The 22,822-nt window shown below is 41.8% G+C and overlaps 1 protein-coding gene across 5 annotated transcripts in view; it reads right to left on the reverse strand.

The window, feature by feature from the left end:
* The window catches only part of DPYD (dihydropyrimidine dehydrogenase), a 504,044-nt gene that overhangs the window by 35,657 nt on the left and 445,565 nt on the right, over positions 1–22,822 (reverse strand). For all 5 annotated transcript variants that reach the window (XM_035123777.2, XM_035123779.2, XM_035123778.2 and 2 more), the window contains one exon: positions 19,778–19,957. In XM_035123777.2, the coding sequence (XP_034979668.2) occupies positions 19,778–19,957 (180 nt within the window). The remainder of the gene's footprint in view (positions 1–19,777; positions 19,958–22,822) is intronic.

Genomic DNA, 22,822 nt, shown 5'->3' on the forward strand with positions numbered 1-22,822 from the left:
TTTTAATGAGTGATTTAAATGGGGTAGTCTCATTAGAAATGGATAGGACAATAAGAAAAGTGGATTCAAAAGAAGGTAGACTACCTCTGACTTTCTTCAGTTTGATGGAGAATTTAAAACTGACTGATGTTTTGCAATTTAGACACCCATTTGAAAAAGAATATACCCATTATTTAGAGCCAAATCAGTCTTTGATCTAAGATACTTTGATATAAGCACACAAAAAGGTTTGTGTTAATTCTGTTCAATATTCATATTCACACACACACACACAGTCAAATAAAGAAAACTTTACCACATTTTTTCCCCTGTGGCATCTGGTGTTTGCTGAAGAGGAAATCAGTTTATGGGCTGAGATGATGAGAAAATGTGAAGTACTCTTGCAGGACTGAGCTGGGAGCATTGACGATAGTCGTGGGTTAAGACTGTTATGCATCAGTTGCTTACAACCCAAATTGTTTCACTGCCAGTTCATTACTGAATGACAGCACAGAAGCAACAAGAATGCGACTGTAATCATGATATTACAGACTCGCTCATCATGCTCTCAAGATGAACACCTCTGTCTTCTCAAAGTATTTATAGAGCCTCCATACATGATGAAATGAAATGTTCCTGCGGTCAAAATGGTTGCGTGATGAGTAAGACCTTCCGCCTGAGACCCAGGAGAGGCACTGCCAGTCAGAGTGGACATTATGGGGCTGGATGGACAAATAGACTGGCCTGGCACCCTACATTCCATGTCTGCATATTAAATTTAAGTTAAATTGAATAATTAACAATGAATGCCATGTTGTTGAAAATAAATATTCAGCATACCACCAAGTCACAGAGTGGAATTCAGTGCTACACTATCACAAATGTTTCATCAGTAGAAGCAATGCACCTAGCCAGATAGAATGACCCCTCTTCTCCTCCCCCTGGGATTTCCTGACATGCACATGCAGCCAATTTTGGGGTGGGTGGAGAGGAGGAAAAGCCCCATTGTGCAAGCAGAAGTCCTTCCACATGGCTTCCACTCCCATGGCTCATTAGTTGGACACAACCCTTTGAGCTGGATTCACCTAAGTATTACCCAATTAGCTTCAATTGGGAAATAGCTTCTACCCAAGGCGTCATGGACTTTGAAGAAGGATAAAAGTGAGAAATGAGCTAAGAGGAAGGCACATTCAGCAAATCTTCACCGTGATCAACTCCTGCCTGGAAACCTATGTCCCCACAGTGGAAGGAGGTGTGGATCCAGAATTGGCCTCCACAGTCACTTACGGACACACCGTTAAGGCCATGTTCATGGAAGACGATCTTACTTAGCTATGAGTGATTGCCAAAGATGATGATGACTCAATAGGAGAGCTACATTGAAACCTGGCGTCTTTATCCAGGTAGGGCTGAGAGAGAATCCAGCCTGAAATCCTGGAGAAAATACTGAGCTAGATAGAATAATTGTGTGAGTCACTATAAGGCAGTGTCCTATGTTTTGTCTCTTACAGCCCTTCGGATATTTATCTGGTCATTTAATATAAAAATAATTAATGTCTTGCCCTTTGTCTGTAAATCTTAGGATAGGTTGCAACAGTAATTACTAAAATCAGTTTACAACCATCATACCATGGTCGACAGCTATCTGAAGACAGCTATCGTATCTTCCCTGAATCTTCTGTTCTCCAGGCTAAACACCAGGGGATTGAGGGAAAATGAAAAGGCTTGCCTGTGGACCCAGCTGGTTGGCATGTGGGTCCGTCAGAGGTAGTGACGGGACAAGTCAGCACTCTGGGGCTTGACATCTGTCCTGGAACGTCAGGTGCCAACTCTAGGATTGTGCTCTTCATGCAGGACGGATATTGCGATCACACACACAAAGTGCAAGTTACACCGATTTCCTAAAGGACATGCTTCTCAGTATGAGTGCTTAGGTCTGACGAATGAAGAAAAGGTCAAGGAATATGTACAACAACCTTAAGCTATTATTTACAATCATGATTTATCATCCCTTGTTTAGGGGTGAGAGGACGATGTTTGTCACCACAGAGTCTTTTCATATAGTGAGAGACTGGCTCCACAAATTCATCTTCCCCCATTCTATATCCTGCCTGTTAAGCGCTTGCATAGGAGCTGAAGAAATGCACGTATTTACAGAACAGCGAAATGGCCTCCATCAGTCAAAAAATGGCACATTTGTACACGCCCTTATTGAAGCTCACAGGAAGTTTGTAATTTCTTCCTACCCTGTGATGTCACACAGTCAGCTTTATAGGTACACAGGAGACCTGGTGGGACTGTTATATCCAAATCCAATAAAACTATTCACCATTACGCCAACCCCATTAAATAAAATTAAATGAACGTTCAAATAATGAACAAATAACTAAACAATAATAAAAAATACATTCTTCAAATTAATATTAACATCTATCTACTCATTAAATATATTATTAGGACACTTTTCATCAAAATTAATTCCAGGGTGGTTTACAACAAGAACAAATTATATAATATATATGTGCCTGTATACACTAACAAAGACCACAAAAAACACCAGTAGATAGAAAATCAGGAACACTGTGGTGAATGTTTCAGTAAGAAAAAGTTCTTTGACTAACAGTAAAAGGTAACAATGTTGGCATCCACATGCATTTGCAAATTATTATTTTTTAGTCCTATGGAAAGTCATCAGTATTTCAGTCTGTATTTCTAATATACAAAGCTTGGAATGTGATTTTTGCCTAACATACACCCATCTGCAAAGCAATTTTATCTAGTATAATGCTTCTTTTGTATGGTATTTTACTAATGAATGCATTTTTAGGAACATGTTCCACTACCATTTATGGATTTTTGTACACATAACTGGGCTGGAGAACCGCATTTCAAATTTCAGAGGACTGAGAATGTCAAAGGATGGCTCTGTTTCAGTTCTTGTATCGCTTTGGAGCGTGCAAATTAGCTAGGTTCACCTTTAAAGGAGAACTGATTTAATTCCCCCTCCCCCTTCCCTCTTTGTGACCCTCCAGATGTTGTTGGATTCCAATTAGCCCAAGCTAGCACAGCCAATGCATGGTATGGGGTGATGGGAGTTGTAGTCTACTAACACCTGGAAGGCTACAACTTAGCCACTCCTTGCTTAGGTTACAACTGTGGTTGTCTTAGTTTTGTTAGAATGTCTGCTTTTGGTTTTACAGTGGAACCTCGGTTTATGAACACCTCGGTTTATGAATTTTCGGTTTATGAACGCCGCGGACCCATCTGGAACGGATTAATTCACTTTCCATTACTTTTAATGGGAAAGTTCGCTTCAGTTTATGAACGCTTCAGTTTATGAACAGACTTCCGGAACCAATTACACCCATGTTTCAGTTTATGAACGCTTCAGTTTAAGTACTTCACGGACCGGTCTGGAACGGATTAATCCACTTTCCATTACTTTCAATGGAAAAGTTCGCTTCAGTTTATGAACGGTTACTCCGCGGACCGTCTGGAACGGATTAATCCACTTTCCATTACTTTCAATGGGAAAGTTCGCTTCAGTTTATGAATGCTTCAGTTTATGAACAGACTTCCGGAACCAATTGTGTTCATAAACCGAGGTACCACTGTATAGGGGATTCTTTACCTTTTTTTCCCCAAACTGTGCTCCTCCTTTGTTACCTGCCACGATGTAGCACACATTGAGTGACACTCAATTGCATCGGCATAATTGGATTGTTAGAAATCAACGCCTTATATACTGATTCCTAAAGTAACCCTAAATTTCGCTGTAGTAAGATGTTGCTTGCTATACCTTTGGTGTACCTTTGGTGAGGGATCTCCATACATATGGTGCGTAGAGCAGCATTCCTAAATAATTCCCAGTTGTTAAAGGGGCAGGTAGGTGGGAAATGATATATGTAAGAAGGAAGATGCAAGGCATGGCTTATAGTCACTGAGTTACACAATGAATTACATGAAAATCTCTAACGAATATGACAATCAAAATCTAAGATGCAAAGCACAGCGTATCACGGAGCTTTCTTCATTAAAAATGGTCTACCGCTGATCTGAATAAAGGGCAAATAAGGTCAGCAGGGAGGCGGTATAATTATTTTAAGCGTCAGTTTTCAAAATACAGAAGTGCAGTGAGAATCAGTAAGACTCCAAGAAATTAATAGGATGCTTCCCAGAATCTTTTGCGCTACTGCACTGCTGTATCATGTCCCTGAGTCGTAGATTAGACAGAGGCTGAAATCCTACACTTACTGGGGCAGAAGGGCTGTTAATTATTATTATTATTTTTAGTAAACTGGGCAATGCAAGAAGTTAGCCCCTTCAAAAAGGCAACCTAAATTTTGCAGCCTGGATGTGCCTGCACTGGCCACTCACAAGCCTGCAGGAGTTCCTTCAACTCCATGTATAAGAGTTGGAGTACAGGATGCACCAGGTTAACTGCCTGTGAGGGAATGGGAATATGAGGTCAATGTGCACATCTATTTTGGTGGAAGACAGTGGCATAGCATGGGTTGGAGGGCCACACGGAGGGAGGGAAAGGGACAGAGTATGCATGTGCATTCAAATGCCCAACAGTGTCCATGTCACCCAGGAGATACCATCTGTGAAGATAAGAAGAGTCATTCTGTTGTCTGCAGAGGTCACTTCCTGGATTGCATGGAGAAGCTGCTTTCATCAGAGTGCAGCAATGTAAGCATGCAACTGTATTGAGGCAGCACTGAGTGTTGAAATTTTGTGCACCTAACAATTTTGCTCCTGGAGCAACCGCACCTGTGCTACGCCACTGTTGGAAGGTGCCTGCTAATTGATGTATGCATGTACCAGACAGCAAATCATGGTTGTGAGGAATAAAGATTGGACATGCACAATCAAAAGAAATATTAGATAGTGCATGACAAGAAAGTTAACTTCTTGTCATAGCTCTCATAATTAAAATGATCAATTGTGTAATGGTTTAAATTAATTGACTTTCAAAACATCGGATCAACTAAAAACATCACCTGAAAACAGCAGATGGCAAACTTCACCTTCTAAGAACACTTAGGATAACCCATCTTCCAAGATGGTGTCTACTGAAATAAAGATGTGCTGAACTTAAAACAAGGATGCAGCATCTTTGGGCTTTGAGATGTTGCTGAATTGCAACTCTCATCATCCCTGACCATAGTAGACCATGGCAGGTGGGAAGATGGGAGTCAGAGTCCAAAATCTGAAGGGTGACAGATTCCTGAACCCTGATGTAAAAGAAATGTTTTGTTTTGTTTTTGCTTCAGAACTACTGCTTTACTTATATGCAAATGCAAATTAAGTAATGAGTAATGACTAAGATGGTGACACAGCCTTGATTAAAATCATTCTTTCTAAACAAGTAGATTAAAACCATTCTTTCTAAACAAGAACTTCTGTTTCCCAGTCTGTTCTGAACTCCTTTCTGCTTAATAGCTAGTTGACAACAGAGTGAGCCATAAATGAACACAATGAATGTAGCTATTTTTTTGCAGATTTGTCACAATGGAAAAGGAAAACTTTGCATCTATTGTGTTTCATAGTTATTCGTGCTCTACCCCCCCTCCTTCAGTGATTTTCCAGTTGAGGACTGTCTGTCCAAGAACTCCTCTAGATGACCTGTTTATTGAGCTTTCATACAGATTTGCTTGCACGAAGCTTATGCAGAGGTTATATGGTGTTTGTGGTTTATTGAGCATTTGTTCCAATTTATTTGTGGGGATGTTATATGACATTCATCCTGATTTTTTAATGTAGAGGTTTTCAGTTTTCCCATCAGTCTATTAGGTTTAGTGCATTTCCCATCCTTTTCCTAATCTTATAAAATCAGTATTTTTTAAAAAAGTGGATTTGTTGCAACATAACACGTTAATCCACTTTAATTGTGCAAACTTAACTTCCTGGTGCGTGACTGAATTCCTCCCATAAACAGTCTGGAGACAACCCTAAATTACCAATGAAATAAGAATGCTAGTCAAAATAAGAGTGAACATATACTGTAACATACATTAAAGTAGCACTTCTAAGAAATGTTACTAAATAAAAGGAGAAAAAAACTAAGTAACTAGACCCTGGCTGCCATTAGGCAACTATCTTAGTGTTCAGTTAGCCTCCATCCCTAAAATGAAAGTTTAAAAAAAGAGGTCCATTTCAAAGGGTGTTTGTTTTATGGGAAACAAAATGAAATGGTGCTGCTAAGCACTTTCCATAGTACAAGTGCAGTTAAACAATTATATAATAAGTAATTGCAATGCATTTATGCAACGGACAATCTTGAATATGCATTGCACCAGTGCAATTCAAATATTCTACAGTGCTTTAGACATAACAAAAGTTGAGGTGCGGGGAGAGAGAAAGAGACGGAAAGCTTGCTCTGAATTTAAAGAGCTGCCCTTCTCTGCCATTGAAGAAAATTCTTCCACCAGCAAATTCTGGCTGACTGCTATGATGAATGCTTTATCACTAAGATCCAGGCTCCCTTTAAAACAGTGATTATTATTCCTGTCATGACCCCTCCGGTCATCAAATCATAGGGTCTTTTGTCATGAAACAACTGTCCAATAAGGAATAATCTAGGGAAAAGCCTGTAGCATAATATCTTCTACCTCTTTATAGTCACAGTAGGAGTTGGAGAAATCTACTCCTTCAAGTTATTGCTTGCTTAAACCCTTTTTTGGAGGAGAATATATCTTTAATTATGTGACATAAGAAACTGGGCTTTTCAAGTTTCAGAGCAGTTGGAAAAGAACAGTTTCTGTTTCAAAACAACCTGAAAGTACTCTCAGGGTTCAGCAAAGGTTAAGATCTACACAGATACTAATAGTCTGGCATATTTCCCAAATAAGCATGGCAAGAACCTGCCCCAGCGGGACAGGTGGAGAAAATTAACCTCATTCGAATTTTGCGCTATTTGGATCTGATCGAGAGCAGGTCCTACTCAGGAACTACACTGCCGTTGCCTAGACAAAACCATTTCAAAAGCAAGGCTTGTTTACAGTAGGTTCTCAGGATGCCCCACCAAAGATATAATGCTAAATGCTTCATTAGTTTGAGGCACTCTTTATATTGCTAATGTGTTGTTGTTGTTTGTATCTACTTATTTACTTATTATCACTACTTAAATTATCACTACTTAAAAACATATATAGTTGTGCTGCATCATTCAGAGGCTCAGTAAGGGAAATTCATCATTACCACACACCTATATTTTTCTAGGCAATGCACCCCCCCCAAAAAAAACCCCACCATACACAACATTCCCTGCCTGAAGGCTTGTAATCTAAAAGACAAAAAATGGGAAAGCCAGCAACTTCAGACACAAATTCTTCAGAAAGTTATAGAAGTATTAAATGGGCAGGTGGAATGGCCGTAGAGGAGAGGAGAGGAGAGGCCAAATGGCAATTTTCAGCATCAGCTAGGTGACCAGGTGGCTACTAAGAGATGAGGGTAAGGAGGAGTCAAATAGCAGATGAAAAAGAAGAGGAAGAGTTTGGATTTGATATCCCGCTTTATCACTACCCGAAGGAGACTCAAAGCAGCTAACATTCTCCTTTCCCTTCCTCCCCCACAACAAACACTCTGTGAGGTGAGTGAGGCTGAGAGACTTCAGAGAAGTGTGACTAGCCCAAGGTCACACAGCAGCTGCATGTGGAGGAATGGAGACGCAAACCCGGTCCCCCAGATTACAAGTCTACCACTCTTAACCACTACACCACACCGGCTCTCCACAGATGGTCCCAGATGAGCAAAACAAAAGTAAATCACAAAGAATCAAGTTCTGGCAGTAGGTAGGGCAGTCTTGCCAGATGAATGCTGACCACAAAGGCAGAAAAAAACAGGACACCAACTCAGAGCAGCACAGGATTGTATGATGCAGTCTTACAGGACCACAGAAGCCAATTCAGATCAATGGCCCACCTGGCTTAGTATTGTCTACACCAGACATCCCCAAACTTCAGCCCTCCAGATGTTTTGGACTACAATTCCCATCTTTCCTGACCACTGGTCCTGTTAGCTAGGGATCATGGGAGTTGTAGGCAAAAACATCTGGAGGGCCGCAGTTTGGGGATGCCTGGTCTACACTAACCAGCAGCAGCTCTTTGGGGTTTCAGACAGGGAACCTCTTCCAGCCCTACCAGGAGATGCTGGGGACTGAAGCTGGGACCTTCTGCATGCAAAGCAGTTGCCCTACCACTAACCTATGGGCCTCCCAATTATTGTATGATAACGTGTAAGGGGGTAAAGAGCTTTGGTTGTGACTGGCAGCACCCCTGCCACAATAAAGGTGAGTATTAAAAAGGTAAAGGTAAAGGACCCCTGACGGTTAAGTCGAGTCGCAAACGACTCTGGGGTTGTGGCGCTCATCTCGCTTTACTGGCTGAGGGAGCCAACATTTGTCCACAGAGAGTTTTTCCAGGTCATCTGGCCAGCATGACTAAGCCACTTTTGGCAAAACCAAAGCAGTGCACGGAAACGCCGTTTACCTTCCCGCCAGAGTGCTACCTATTTATCTACTTGAACTTTGATGTGCTTTCGAACTGCTAGGCTGGCAGGAGCAGGGACCGAGCAACGGTAGCTCACCCCATCACGGGGATTCAAACTGCCGACCTTCTGATTGGCAAGCACTAGGCTCTGTGGTTTAGACTACAGCGCCACCCGCGTCCCTGATTATGGTAACATGTAAGGGGGTAAAGAGCTTTGGTCGTGACTGGCAGCTCCCCTGCCGCAATAAAGGTGAGTGTTAGGAGGAGTTAAAGCTCACATTATGAGCTTGTTGTTTCAGGAAGTTTCTTAGCATTTCAGCATTAAGGGTTATGCAAAGAAATGAATGAATAAATAATAGAAAAGGGTCATAAATAGGCTGCTTTACCCCCAGAATTTTTCCACATGACCATACACACCACGAGCCAGCATTTATCACCATGAACCTAGTTTCTGGAGGGAAAGCCGACCAAGGCTACCTACCTGCATCTGTGATCGTGCAGAGACATTTGGTAGCAAACGACTTCAACAAACGCAAACACAAAAATTGGGATCCGAAGGCTTGCCACCATAAGTCATTTGTTTCCTCGTCATTCGCCTCGCTGCTGCTTTTACTGACGACACAAAAACCCAAGGCTCTTTCCTCGTAACATCCCATCTATTAATCTAACCCTAAGCCATGAAAAATATGTGTATGTGTGTGTGTGGGGGGGGATGTATCGAGTGAAGCCACACTTAGTGCAAAGGGGTTGATGGAACATACAGAGATGTTATGTATGGCAAGAAGTAGAAGGGGGTAAGGGTTCGTCGTTAATAGGAAAAGATGTCAAAAAAATTGAAACATAATAATAGTGCAATTTATCCTTGCTAAACGTACTGCAGTGCACTGTAATTAAATATGAAAACCTAAATTTATCTCTGTGTTCGGCTGTCATTAATTTAACAGGGAATGCACATGTTGTAATCTAATGGCTGATTCCACCAGTTTCCCTCCCAACGTGCAGCATATTAAAATGTATATTAGCCTCAAGGTGCATAAACACAAAATAATAGGGCAAAGGTTTTGGTGTGTGGAGTAGGGGAGAAAAAAAATCCATGCTCAAAGGCCGTCAAGTAGCTGGTGATGCAAGGGAGCCACTCACTTAGCCTCATTAAGCCAAAGCTCTCTTTTGCTTGTCTTTTGTTCTGCATGACAGCAGCCTCTTTGTTGTATAATAATTCATTCCAAGTTCGTTCCAAGCTACCGAAACTGGTGAACTGTGGCCATTTTAATGAGAAGTATTGGTGCTATGCATAATCTGGGAGCCGCGTGGACCAGGCAATCACAGAGCACTGCAGCCAGCAAAATGAGACACTGTCGAAATCACAAATTTGTCAAGTTGTTTTTGGACAGGGGTATTATAATAAGCACTAAAATATGCATCCTATTACTTTGCATCTGCCAGTCAAAGATCACTGTAATGAATGCATGCTGCAGGGTATGACCAGGCCGTCGCTGTAAGTAAAACAAACTGGAGAGTACAAAAAAGAATTATGTATTTTTGGCAGGGCTTGACTTATTTTAAAATCCTATTGCATCAGGAGCTGGATTTTTCTGGCACCGTGTCCAATGCCAGCAGTGAACACACTAAAACTGCCAAAGCTAAAGAGTTAACTGGAATACATTGCTGTTGATCTCTCTTTCTCTCTCTCTCTTTTTCTTTCTCTCACACTCTCTAATGACTGTGTTTACTAGCTGAAAAAGACAAAATCTTAAAACACAGCACTCCCAGCAAATGTAACATACAGCCCACAAAGGCACACGGAGATTAAATCATTTTAAAACTCACCTCACAATCATTTTAGCATCCTTTGTTTAAAAGTTGCTACTGAAAATGGCTTGGCGCTTTGCTAAAAGTACATTTCTAAAAAACCCCACAATCTCACGAAGGGGTCCTAGATATGGACAGTGCGTGCACACACACACACACACACACACACACACTGCGCATACAGCCCCCCCCTCACCCCCAGACTGGTATGGGCACAAGTTTAGGTTCACAAATGCATAACATGCAGAATCTTCACTGATATCAGTCTCATGTGAGTGTTCATCCCAGTGCACAAACCTGCTATATCCAAATTCCATTTGACACAATCAAGGATGGGCAACTTGGACAGAGAAACATGCTAATGGGCATATTCACATGTGACATTCATGGGAGGTGGGGGGGGGAGCTTGCAGACCTTACAATTGCAGACCTTACAATTGTCCCTATTGTCCAGGGAAAGTCCTGGATTTACAGAAACCATCCCAGTTACTGATTTGATCCCAGAATGTCCCCCTTTTCCTTAGGATGTCTCTATTTTCATCAGAGAAATTTTGGAGGGTGTGGAAGGACATTCTTATTTACATCAGAGAAATGTTGGAGGCTATGGAGCTATGTGACCCCTGAGCTAAGGAGATAAGTAACTATACAACCTTTAGAAGATATTTGAAGGCAGCCCCATATAGGGAAGTTGTTTAATGCTCATGATGTCTTTATATATGTTGGAAGCTGCCCAGAGTGGTTAGGGCAGATGGGTGAGGTCAGATAGGCGATGATAATAAATAATAATTTATTGTTATTACTGAAAGAACTAGCATATTTTCATCAGAGAAATGCTGGAGGCTACGGGCTTGTGAGGGCAGAGACTCATTTCCTGCTCTCCACTATACACCAGAGGGCTCTGTGGACTGGGCTGCCAGAACACTAGGCATGTCTCACCTTTTTACACCGTGGTGAGATTCAAAACTGCAGCATGCTGTTCAGATTCTTACCACTTTGTTTATAATTGGTGAGATTTCTCCTCTCTGCCCCGATCGCACGTCCTGACTTAATGCTGCAATAACGAGGGGGTAGCATTTTCATTCTTTAAAACTGCAAGCTGCCTTCTTCACGCAAGCACAAATTTGCTATGTGTAGTTTATATCTATAACAAAGTTATGTAATTATATAACTTACTAATCTATGTAGCTGTTTCTAATCATGTGTATGTTTGTAATTTAATAACAAACAATTGAATGATGCATATGATTTACATGTATAAAACACACATGCCTAGTGAAGCACTGATTTTTTTTTTTAAAAAAAGCAATAGCCATTGGGGTGGGCAACCAGGCAGGCCGAGGGAAGGTCTTTAACCCTTTTCCTGTCTCTGCGCTTGCCTCTCAAAAATGGCCTCTCCCAAAGCTGGTTTTGCCACTGCGAGACTGCAGGTGCATGCTTACTGAACGTGAGCCTCAAATTCCACAGTGGGAGCAGCAGTAGCTGCATGGGGATAATTTTGTGAGGAATGTCACTAAAGGGTGGGGGGAAAGAGTAAGGCACTTCCATTCAAAACACAGGCCTCCCAACACTGCGTCTCCTCCTCAGGACAGGGCTTGGCTGCATGCTGCTTGCCTCACAAGAGGGTTTTTCTGCAGCTCAGCCTATATAGGCTCAGAATCAATAATGGAGCCGGAATGCATATCTCAGAGGTAAAAGTAAACAATGGAACCGAGCTAGCCCTTTAACGCAGAGTGATGGGCATGTTCTCCTCCGGGAGTCAAAAAGCAGCTCATGGATTTTTCAGTTCTGTTGAAAATTATCAACTCTTGTATTCCAATGCCTACAACACATTTGTTTGGTGGCCAAAAGGCACTGTTTTTTTGTTTTGCGTTTGTTTTGTGTTAAAAAAAACTGATTTAAAAAGGCAAGAATGGAATTGAATCTGTTCTGTGCTCCCCCCCAAGGGGGGTATGCAGGGGTACACATACCCCTAAACATTTTGTGAATCTAAGTTTGGCCTCATTGAGGGGCAGTAGTTCAATATGTGTAGGAAAATGTGAGTGCCCCTAAACATATTTTTTTAAAGAAAAAAGCACTTTTAAAAGTATTGGATTTCCTATCTTGTACAATAAAATAGTTTGATGTCATACACAATAATCCTAAACTGATGCTACACCCTTAATTTTGAATCAGCTCTCTCTCTCTCTCTCTCTCTCTCTCTCTCTCTCTCTCTCTCTCTCTCTCTGTGTGTGTGTGTGTGTGTGTGTTTGCAAATGTGTGTGGTGGTGGAGGCGAGAGAACAAGCTTTATTTACATGTTTGTATACTGGTGGCACCTGAATAGGTAGATGAACTGACTTAAAGGTGGTTATAGACTAGAACATTTTTGTTACCACCAGCAAACACAGGTACATTTTTCAAACATAATTGCAGAAAGTCTGCAGAGAGCGATCAAGTAAGCAACCAATGAAAGACTCTTGGAAGAGACAGATAGCACTAGATAGTGACTACTTATCGATCCTATTCCACTATGGGGAATATGATGTGAAAACACACACACACGTTTTAGCAGACTATTTTTTACACTATCCTGAATGTGCCCTGGAACATTAGTTGAAGGCAAAAGCATCTTTACACCTATATTAATCAGCTAATGCTGTTTTATATCCAATTTTTTATTTCTGTTCCACAGTATAGTTTGTCAGGTTGCAAGGGAATACCAAATGAATCATGGAAATGAATGAAAAACATAATGTGCCATGTTTACTGTGCTGGGTTTTCGCATGAGGAGTTAGATCCTTTTTCTTTGCCCATCAAAGGTTTCCCCACAATTCACTGCACTGTATTACAAACCTTTCCAGTGTTGGTGCTGACCTTTAAAGCCCTAAACGGCCTCAGTCCAGTACACCTGAAGGAACGTCTCTACCTCCATCGTTCTGTCCTGGCACTAATTATTATTATTATTAGTTACTTGCGCTTATCGAATTTGCTTCATTGTTGTTGCTGACAGAAGTTCTTTCTCTGCATCACTTTTTCATCATAGGTTAGTTAGATTTTAAGTGTATTAAAGAGTTTAATAAAAGCTCTCATAAGCTTTGTGCTGTTTTAGGTGCTGTCAGACATCCTGCTGTGAATTGCTTCTACTTAACATTTGTGTTAGTTGGTGGTGATTTAAAAATAAAATAAAATTGGTAATAATAGCAGCTTATTTTTTGTTGTGGGTTTGTTGATTCTTTTGCATTGTTAATAATGTGTCCATGCAATGTTTTAAGCTTCAGCAATTGTTTGTATCAGACTCTGATGTCATTTCATCCAGCAAGTATTATTTTGGAGGGATAATAATAATAATATAATTTATTATTTATACCCCACCCATCTGGCTGGGTTTTCCCAGCCACTCTGGGCGGCTTCCAACAGAAAATGAAATAAAACAATCTATTAAACATTAAAAGCCCCCCTAAACAGGGCTGCCTTCAGATGTCTTCTAAAAATCTGGTAGCTGTTTTTCTCTTTGACATCTGGTGGGAGGGCGTTCCACAGGGCGGGCGCCACCACCGAGAAGGCCCTCTGCCTGGTTCCCTGCAACCTCACTTCTCGCAGTGAGGGAACCGCCATATCAGTTGATATTTGTGCTATTGCTGCTTTTGACTTGAGTAAGGTAGGATAGGCAAGAGCTAACATAGTGAGTACAGGAGTCTGCTACACAAGGCATTGCTGTTCTCCACTCCACCCCCCCCCCAAACCCTGAAAACTGCTCTGGAAGAGGGGGAGGACTCTCCAGGGCAGATTCTTTCTTTTGAGGGGGGAAGTACGAGATCTGGAGAGAAGAAACCCAAAGCCCTGTTGCACAAGCAGTGTTCCTTTAGTGCAAGCAAGCAGATGTAATTGAGTCTCGTCCTATATCTTTGATTCACAACACAGTTCTGTCCTTGTAAATTTCTGCTCAGAGGTAAGCACTATTTAAACCAGTGGTGCTTATTCCCAAGTAAGTTTGTATAAGATTCAAGGCTTGGACCTCTCTCGTTAGCAGGGCTGTGTGAGATTCTTCAAGGTTCTCCAGAACTTCCCCTCTCCTTCCTCTGAGTCAACCTTTTTGGCATGCTTCTAGAAAGCAACATTCAGAATCCCATCTACGGTACATCTTAGCCATATCCAAAAGATCTAATCTACAGTGGTACCTTGGTTTATGAACTTAATCCATTCCGGAAGTCCGTTCTTAAACCAAGGCGTGCTTTCCCATAGCAGCGGGGGAATCAATTTACAAATGGAACACACTCAATAGGAAGCAAAACATGTCCTGTTTCCAAGGCAAAGTTCACAAACCAAAACTCCTACTTCCAGGTTTGCAGCGTTCTTAATCCAAGTTGTTCTTAAAATAAGCTGTTCTTAAACCAAGGTACTACTGTACCATATACCATTAGCTAGATATGCAATAGGGTAGTTGTCCATGGAGGAAACAAAGCACTATTATTTAATTTAGAAACTTCAAAGTAAAATAATAATAATCTCCAAATGGTATACAGCTAAATTTATACATAAAACCTGATCAAAATCCATAAACTATTTAAAAACAGATTTAAGAGCTGCTACATTTTTTCTTTTAAAAAAAACATACCTTGCTATTTTATTTTTAAATTGTGGCGCATCCCTTTGAAAATAGCAACATCATTATGAAAATCAGAGTGTTCTGACCACTTTACTCATTTCAAAGTAGATCCTTTGACTGAAACTAAGTGAGATAATTCCCTTTTATCCATAGTTATAACTAATTTGTCAAGTTTTTGAATCAAGGGTTACACAGCTGTTCAGATTCTCCTAGTAAATGACCTACGTTGCTGGGTCACATTAGCAGGGAAGGGAAATTTGGATAACATCTGCTAAATGTTTACGGTGGCTGGGAGCAGGCAAAGCATTCCAAATTCATTGGGTGTTCTCCAGGCACAGTTAAGCAAATCATTGGCACTTAGCTATGCCCTTCAATAGAATATAGGGAGTGGATTACACCCTTTTCATTTCTTTCCAATTTATAGGCTGCTGCACTAAAAATGGCTTCCAAAACGAACAGGACTTTCGAGTGAACCTGTTGAAGATCGGACTGCAAATAACAGGACATGGGTGGGATAATTTATCTACTTTATTTGTTAAATGTATATCCTCCCTCACCATTCCACTCAAATGAAGGGTTTCAGAGAGTATTCCCGAGGTAGAAGGCAAGCTTCCGGTTCCTGCATGGGCCACAATGCCACTTGATGCAGGATTCTGTTAGTCAATATTTTTAGATGACACCCAGATGCAAGTTTTGCCACTTAATCTCCTTCGTCAGCCTTCTCACCCTGGAAAATGAACGTGGCACCTTATCTGCATCCAGAAATGGATGTTGGAAAAGAGGACTAGAGGATGAAAGGAATGGTTTGGGGCTCAGACCCCATTTGTATTTAGTTTTTTCTTTGGGGGGGGGGGTTTGAGCGAATCACTTGTATCTCAGCATCACTTTGCCATCTATGAAATGGGTGTCTTGTGGCTCGTTACGCCCACACCGCCAGCCATTTTGTGAATGAGCATGGCCCCTCATCCAGGGCATTCATTCTGTAACGGCACCCAAGGTGCATACTCAAAATTCCAAATGTATCCATCCATGCCCCCCCCCCAAAGCTGGAGAAAACTCATGTATTAGACTCAGGGCTGTGTCCAAATACCCACTCAACCATGGAGTTCACAGAGTGTCCACCAGGCACTCACTACATCTCAGTTTGTACGTTTCTCAAAAAGTTGTTGTGAAGATTAAATGGGAGGAGAGCCATGTGTGCTGCCCTGAGCTCAAGGATATAGGGAAGGGAAAGATAAAATTGTAATGGTACAATCCCATTGGTGATCTGCAAGGGCTTTTAAACCAGGTGGAAACATTCACTAAGGAGGGAGGAGGACAAGGGGAGGCAATTTTTCGGGAGGCAATTTTTCCAAAGCAGGTTCTCCCCTTAAGGAGAGCATGGGTTGCAGAAGGGTTAACAAGACATTCCCTGGTTTGTTGGGCGGGTCACTTTGGATGGCCACTGGGGTATTGTTGCTGGGGAAAATGTTATGTTGCAACTTATTTGATTGACAGCCACAGCCTCTATATACTGAGCAAGCAGCTTACAGTTTCACTTTTGGTGCTTGCAACAGATCTCCCTCCCTCCCTCCCTCCCTTAGGGGTTTGTTTGCACATGACGTTGCTGTGCCTGTCATGGGGTCGTCCGTATTGATGCGGGGGCCTAGTAGGAATTTTGCCACTTGGCTAATTGGCTGGTGCCTTGTGGTTTTTGCCTACTACATAGCAAAATGTCACAACTTGTAAGGTTGCGGTTAGGCATTGGTTCAAATTGGATGATGGAGGGGTACGGATTTGGCTGGGCCTGCCCCTCAAAATTGCTGCTGCCTTTAGGGGTATTCCGTTAAAGGAATCCTGGGGCTCCACATGTTTGTCCATACCCCTGGTAGGGGCTAGGACTGTGCATGAGCCTCGGGGAGCATCTGGGGGGTGGGGAGGTCAAGGGCTTGGTGGCCCTGCCCCGGCCTCTCTCAGAGGGTGCTTACCTATCCTGGCTTCCCCAGTATGCTAGGGGAGTCAGATCTGTCCCAGTTGGCTGGGGAACCAATGCCTAAGCAACCACTCACATTAGTTGTATTTAAATAAAGTTGTGGCCAAAATTAATGCCAAAAACCTTAAACTTAAATTCTGTGTGAAGTGTGAGTTATTGGTGGAAAGTCTTGGTACCTCGGCACGCAATTGTCCATCCCTCTTGCAGTCTCCAGAATCCCACCCCCACCCCCCAAAAAATCTGGAGCATGTCACAAACCCACCCCACCCCTTAGAATAAATTTCGGAGGTGTGCTGAGGGCCTGCATTGGGGAGGGGAAGTCAGCAAAAATTCCTTTCCTGCCTGCATTAGCAGACACCTCTGCTTCAGCAACAGTGCAGCGAGACTACTTGGATTCAGCCTGAAAACAAATATATATTAGAGTATTGGACTGAATTGTTATTTTCAGTAGTTTAGCCTGGGGAGAGGGGACACAGGGTTTTTTGTTTTTGTTTTTAAAAATCTAAATAATTTAATGCTTGCATCCAATGGTCTTTAAAACAAAATTAGCCCCTTTGATTTCCCATTCATGTTAGATTTCCAACATAGCCAGGTAAGCTAAAAAAAGAATAAGTAAAGTTAAAGGACCCCTGGATGGTTAGGTCCAGTCAAAGGTGACTATGGGGTGTGGCACTCATCTTGCTTTCAGGCCAAGGGAGCAGGCATTTGTCCACAGACAGCTTTCTGGGTCACGTGGCTAGCATGACTAACCCGCTTCTGGTGCAATGAAACACCGTGACAGAAGCCAGAGCACATGGAAATGTTGTTCCCACCACAGTGGTACCTATTTATCTCCTTGCCACTGTTGTGCTTTCAAACTGCTAGCTTGGCAGAAGCTGGGAAAGTGCAACAGGAACTCACCAACATCAAGCAGATTCAAACCACTGACCTTCTGATCAGCAAGCCCAAGAGGCGCAGTGTTTTAGATCACAGCGGCATCCACATCCCTTCTAGCCAGCTGAGCTACCTTGGATATAACAGTATTCCCTCTTCCCTCACCCACTTCAGTCTTTTCCATGGCATCAGCCTTTGGGTTAAGATTAATTTATATTACTAAATGTTTAAGAAGCTTTGTGCACCATACCTTTATATAGAATTATTTCTTGATATAGTGACAAGCTGAGAAAACTATGAATTGCAGTCTCTCTTCTCGTTCAAAACATTGAAAAGTGGGGTGAGATGGGAGGGGGAGATTCTCCCACAAGTGCTATTTTGCACAATGCAAAGATACAACAAAAAGATGAAAGTCCTTGTATTTCTGGATGGCCCTGTGTTAGGCAAATGTGAACAAGCCTTGTGATACTATGAAAATAAGTGTCTGGGGAGGGGACTGCTAAGCGGGGTGGGGTGGCAAAGAGACCCCGAGCAGAAGAGAGTTAGTACATAACCTCAGGCACCTGAGTTTAACCACTGAGCTTTAGAAGTTGAAACAACAACCCCCCAAAATGTTTAATTATTATTCTTTCCTTTTTTTTAAAAAAAAAGGCCTAGGAAGACTGTATTCTCCAGAGCTTAGTGATAGGATTGTCTCTACAATCGAAAGGTAATGTTATAATTTTCAGAGCTTCACAGAGAACAAAGAAACCTTCCCCCCTCCCACTAACCCTTTCCTGAAAAGAACTCCAGTCTCCAGCAATGATAAGCAGAGATTTGGAGGTATCTGACACTCCAAATCCTATTCTTTTGTAAATCTTTGCCTTATACAACATTTTCAACCATGTTATATTAGATTTTTCGAAGGATAATCAATAGGCATGATGTATAACTGAAAGCACTCTTCAAAGTGAATCTCTTCCAGAAGCCAGAAACAAAAGCCTAGTGCTTTCTCCCTCCCTCCCTCCCTCCCTCCCTCCCTCTCCCTCCTCCTCCTCCTCCTGCTGCTGCTGAAAATCTAGCCTGAGTAGTGGGGGGAGGCAAAAGCCGCCGGGGAGCAAATTAAAAAGCCAGTTTTGACCACGGCTCTCCTCGCTGAAAGCAAAAGTCACCCTGAGCCTGCTGTAACTTATTCCAGCTGGCAGCAGTCCCCGAGGAATCCTGTTGCAAATTGGGAATGCTTAAGCATGGCAACGACGTGGAGAGAATTCCGACATGGCTAGTGGCGTGAGCTATCTGGGTTTCCTCTGCACCAACCAGATCAGCTGGGAAGGGAGGTGGAGCTCCTCCAGGGAATGGGTCTCAATGTTCAAGACTGTGACCCAAACTCTAAATCTGTTTTAATTGGTATGGCATTTTCCAAAATAATACTAATAATAAAATGTTGTATTTACTAATGGGAAGTTATAAGGAAATAAAGGTTTGCCCTGATACAGCCTGAATGAGCCCCACATACTTCAGGACTGGCTTAGTTCAAGATATTGGAGATGACCTACAAAGCTGGAAGTGGCCTGACTCCAGCAATATCTGGAGACTTGGCTGCCTCTACTCTCACATGCCTTTAAGACCCGTTTGTAGTCCCATGAACAGACTAGGCGCCTGTGGGGATCCCTTCTATCTTGATAATTCTATGGTTCCATGAAACCCCACATTAGCAAGCTGTAAAGTCTCGATGGGACTTGATAATAGTGTGTTCCCATACCTGCACACCATATAATGATGATGTTTAATGGATCAGCTCAACAACTGCTTTTCTGGCATGTTTTTTTTAAAGGAGAGAGAAACTGAAGTTGGCCAAGTGGGAGGTTAGGAATGTGGCACAGCTTAGATTGTGAGACCAAAACTTGCTAATTAAATACTTGGGGTTTTTCCCCCTTCTCCACCCCAGACAGTAGCATAGTGGCAAGCTTCATACTATATTGAAAGGTGGCATAAAAATATTGTAAATAAATAACTAATTAACAAGCCTTGGAGTCCCAGTACCCAGCATAGCCAAGCATCTGAGAGTAAGTGGTCTAATGTATCATACCTTTCCCACCAGGTCAGCGATCTTGGGCACAGGTTTTCCCTTCTGATGCCTTACAGTTGGTGGGCTCTGTCCATCCCAGTCTTGAAATTCTTCTATGCTTTGCAGATAAAGCAGAGCTCTCAGCCCAGTGCAGTAATCCTCAATCACGGTGAAATCTTGATTCTGTATTGCGCTGCAAACCTACAATAGAAGATGCAAACTTTGTTACTATTACTATGGGAATGTGTATCTATTGATGTTAGAGGCAGAAGGTACAGAACTCAAGTAAATGAAGATGGCTGACCCTTAGTACCCAAGTCTTTTTGAGGCACTCATTGATCATGGATTGTTTTACTTGCTGTAGGGTTTCAAGTACAGTGGAACCTCGGTTTATGAACACCTCGGTTTATGAATTTTCGGTTTACGAACACCGCGGACCCATCTGGAACAGATTAATTCACTTTCCATTACTTTCAATGGGAAAGTTTGCTTCAGTTTATGAATGCTTCAGTTTATGAACAGACTTCCAGAACCAATTGTTTTCATAAACCGAGGTACCACTGTAAATTGTAGCCATGAGTAGGTTCAAACAGGACAGAGTAATCAGTTGTTCTTTACTCTTTTCTTTTCTTTGTTTTAGTACTATGGATTTGGCAACCAATTCATTGGTCCAGTTCTATTTGTCACTAAGTGTTCATTGAACATTCAGAATTTTTAGCCCATATTACTGCCACACAATAACACAAGTACTTGGATGTATTCATTGATAAGCAAGCTGCAGCAAAAATAACTGGAACTTGCCCCTTGTGCATTTTATTAGTGTGTGGCATAAACATGCTTTTCCTGAACAAAATAACCTGAAAGCTTGCCATTTCCAATTACTTTCCTACCTGCTTGTTTCAAACTTTAATTGAAAATGAGCCTTGAAGAACAACCCTCGAAAGAAGAATTCAACATTATAACATACCTCCCTGGCTTCCATTTGCATTAATAACAAAGAATTGCATTATTTAGTGCTGTGCTGAAATGTGTTCTCCAAAAATATTCTTCCCCTATGAAAGAAGTTTCAATTTTCCTGCCTCTTTGTCAGAGTGCTCTAGAAAGTCTTCAGAACTTCCATTGTTTTTTTAAAGATTTGGAGGGTGCGGAATTAAGCTTAACTTTATTTTTGTGAGAGTGGCATGGATGCTATGTCTGTACTTTTCTTTCCATTAGACATTATCTATAACAGCCTTTCTCCACACTGGGTCCCCAGATGTTGTTGGACTGCAACTCCCATCATCCCCAGCTAGCAGGACCAGTGGTCAGGTATGATGGGAGTTGCAGTCCAACAACATCTGGGGACCCAAGGTGGAGAAAGGCTACTCTAGAACTTTGCAGCCTCCCTGGCTGCCTGCACTCTCTGATCTGAAAAAGCCACATGGAAGTAGTTGCTTCCTGGTGGCTCCTTTTGAACTTTCATTAAAGCATGGGAAGTCAGAGAGGTTGGCTTCTGGGCACCTGAGACCAATGTGCTCACTGGTATTGCTTTTAAAGAAAGGCTGTCCTTTTAGCTGCTTTAAAAAAAAGAAAAATCTGCACTGATTTGTTTACAAGTAAAAAAGACTTTAAAAAGAAACAAGGAACAGTGTTACATGCACACTAGGCAGCCTCCCCAACTTCTCATGTTTATAGTAAAACCCAGCTGTGGACATGAATTTTTCAGGAAACAAAGGCATCCAGGAGGACTGCAGAGTGCAGAGAAATGGTCAGTAGTCTGAACGAAAAGAAACTCCAGGCCACTTTAAAAGGTAAAGCAAGCACACACATTAAAATGGCACATTCCCCCCCCCAGTCCACTTTGATCTTTTTTGAACGTAACTTTTTTCTGATTAATATACAGGGAATAGTAAAATAAAAATGCAGGAGGAATTTTCAGCACAGTGGTAGCATTATTCCAAAGCAAGGCAAGCACTCTTGCACATTTGGACATAATATGGAATGCCCAGCTATTCCAAAGACACACACATACACACCACCTGACCACCTAAAATTAACTTGCGCAACTTTGAAGCCACAACTGATGAAACCCTAGGTAACATCATCAAAGTTTTTTGGGTGTCACATGCTAGATCATACAAGCTATTGTTCATGGGGCAGAGTGGAGGGGACAGGGGAAGAGTATACTTTGAAATGCTGTACACTACAGCTGCTCAGGAAGAAACAAGGAACAAGTATAAAATATGCACAAGAACATTTCCTATGCAGCCCATTTACATTACACAAAATCTGTTTCTCTGGAGGAACAGTGTGAGCATTAATTAGGTCTGTTATACCTTCCATAGATTTAAGCTTTATCTCTCTCTCTCTCTCTCTCCCCCGCCTCTCTTTCCTTCTCAGAACAATTATAGAGAACATCATTATAATTTCCTCCACAGGTTATTTAACTGTAAAACTCAACCAATGCTTTATTTAAATTTCTTTGTTCACTAAGGGCTTCTAATTTTTAAATATATGAGTAATATTCTTTTTCCTGGATGCTGGGAAAAAAAGAAAGGGGGCATTGAAAATGCAGGTAAAAGATATGCTGGCTTATATAATTCAAACACGCCAGATTCCCATGCCGAAACATTATGGTATTTTGACAGTTTGTATGCAGTTGAAATACGCAGGGGCACAACTATTCTAATTTTACACACAATGTGACTTTTAATGTGTGGTTTTTCTACCTTATTTTAATGGCACCAATTGAAATAATATCAGGATGTACTGCCTTCATAGAAATAGGGAGGCCAGCCAATCAAATTCCCAGCTGTGCATCAAAGCATGTATCGTGACTGATCCAGGCTGGCTGAGATCCCACACCGGACTAGAAAGCAAAGCAGGGTGCTTCAACAATTATGTATTAGGAAATGCAAAAACCAATCGGTAGGGTACTGCATGATCTGGGATAGCTCTTATGGCACAGTAGGAATTTATCCAACAACTATAATCTTAAGTGAAACTAAATTCTTACATCCCCAAGCAGGGCCAGTGTCCCCCTTATGAAAGCAGGATGCAATCGAGCATGTGTGAGATCACTATGTG

The sequence above is a fragment of the Zootoca vivipara genome, chromosome 7 (assembly GCF_963506605.1).
Source record: "Zootoca vivipara chromosome 7, rZooViv1.1, whole genome shotgun sequence".
NCBI lineage: Eukaryota > Metazoa > Chordata > Lepidosauria > Squamata > Lacertidae > Zootoca > Zootoca vivipara.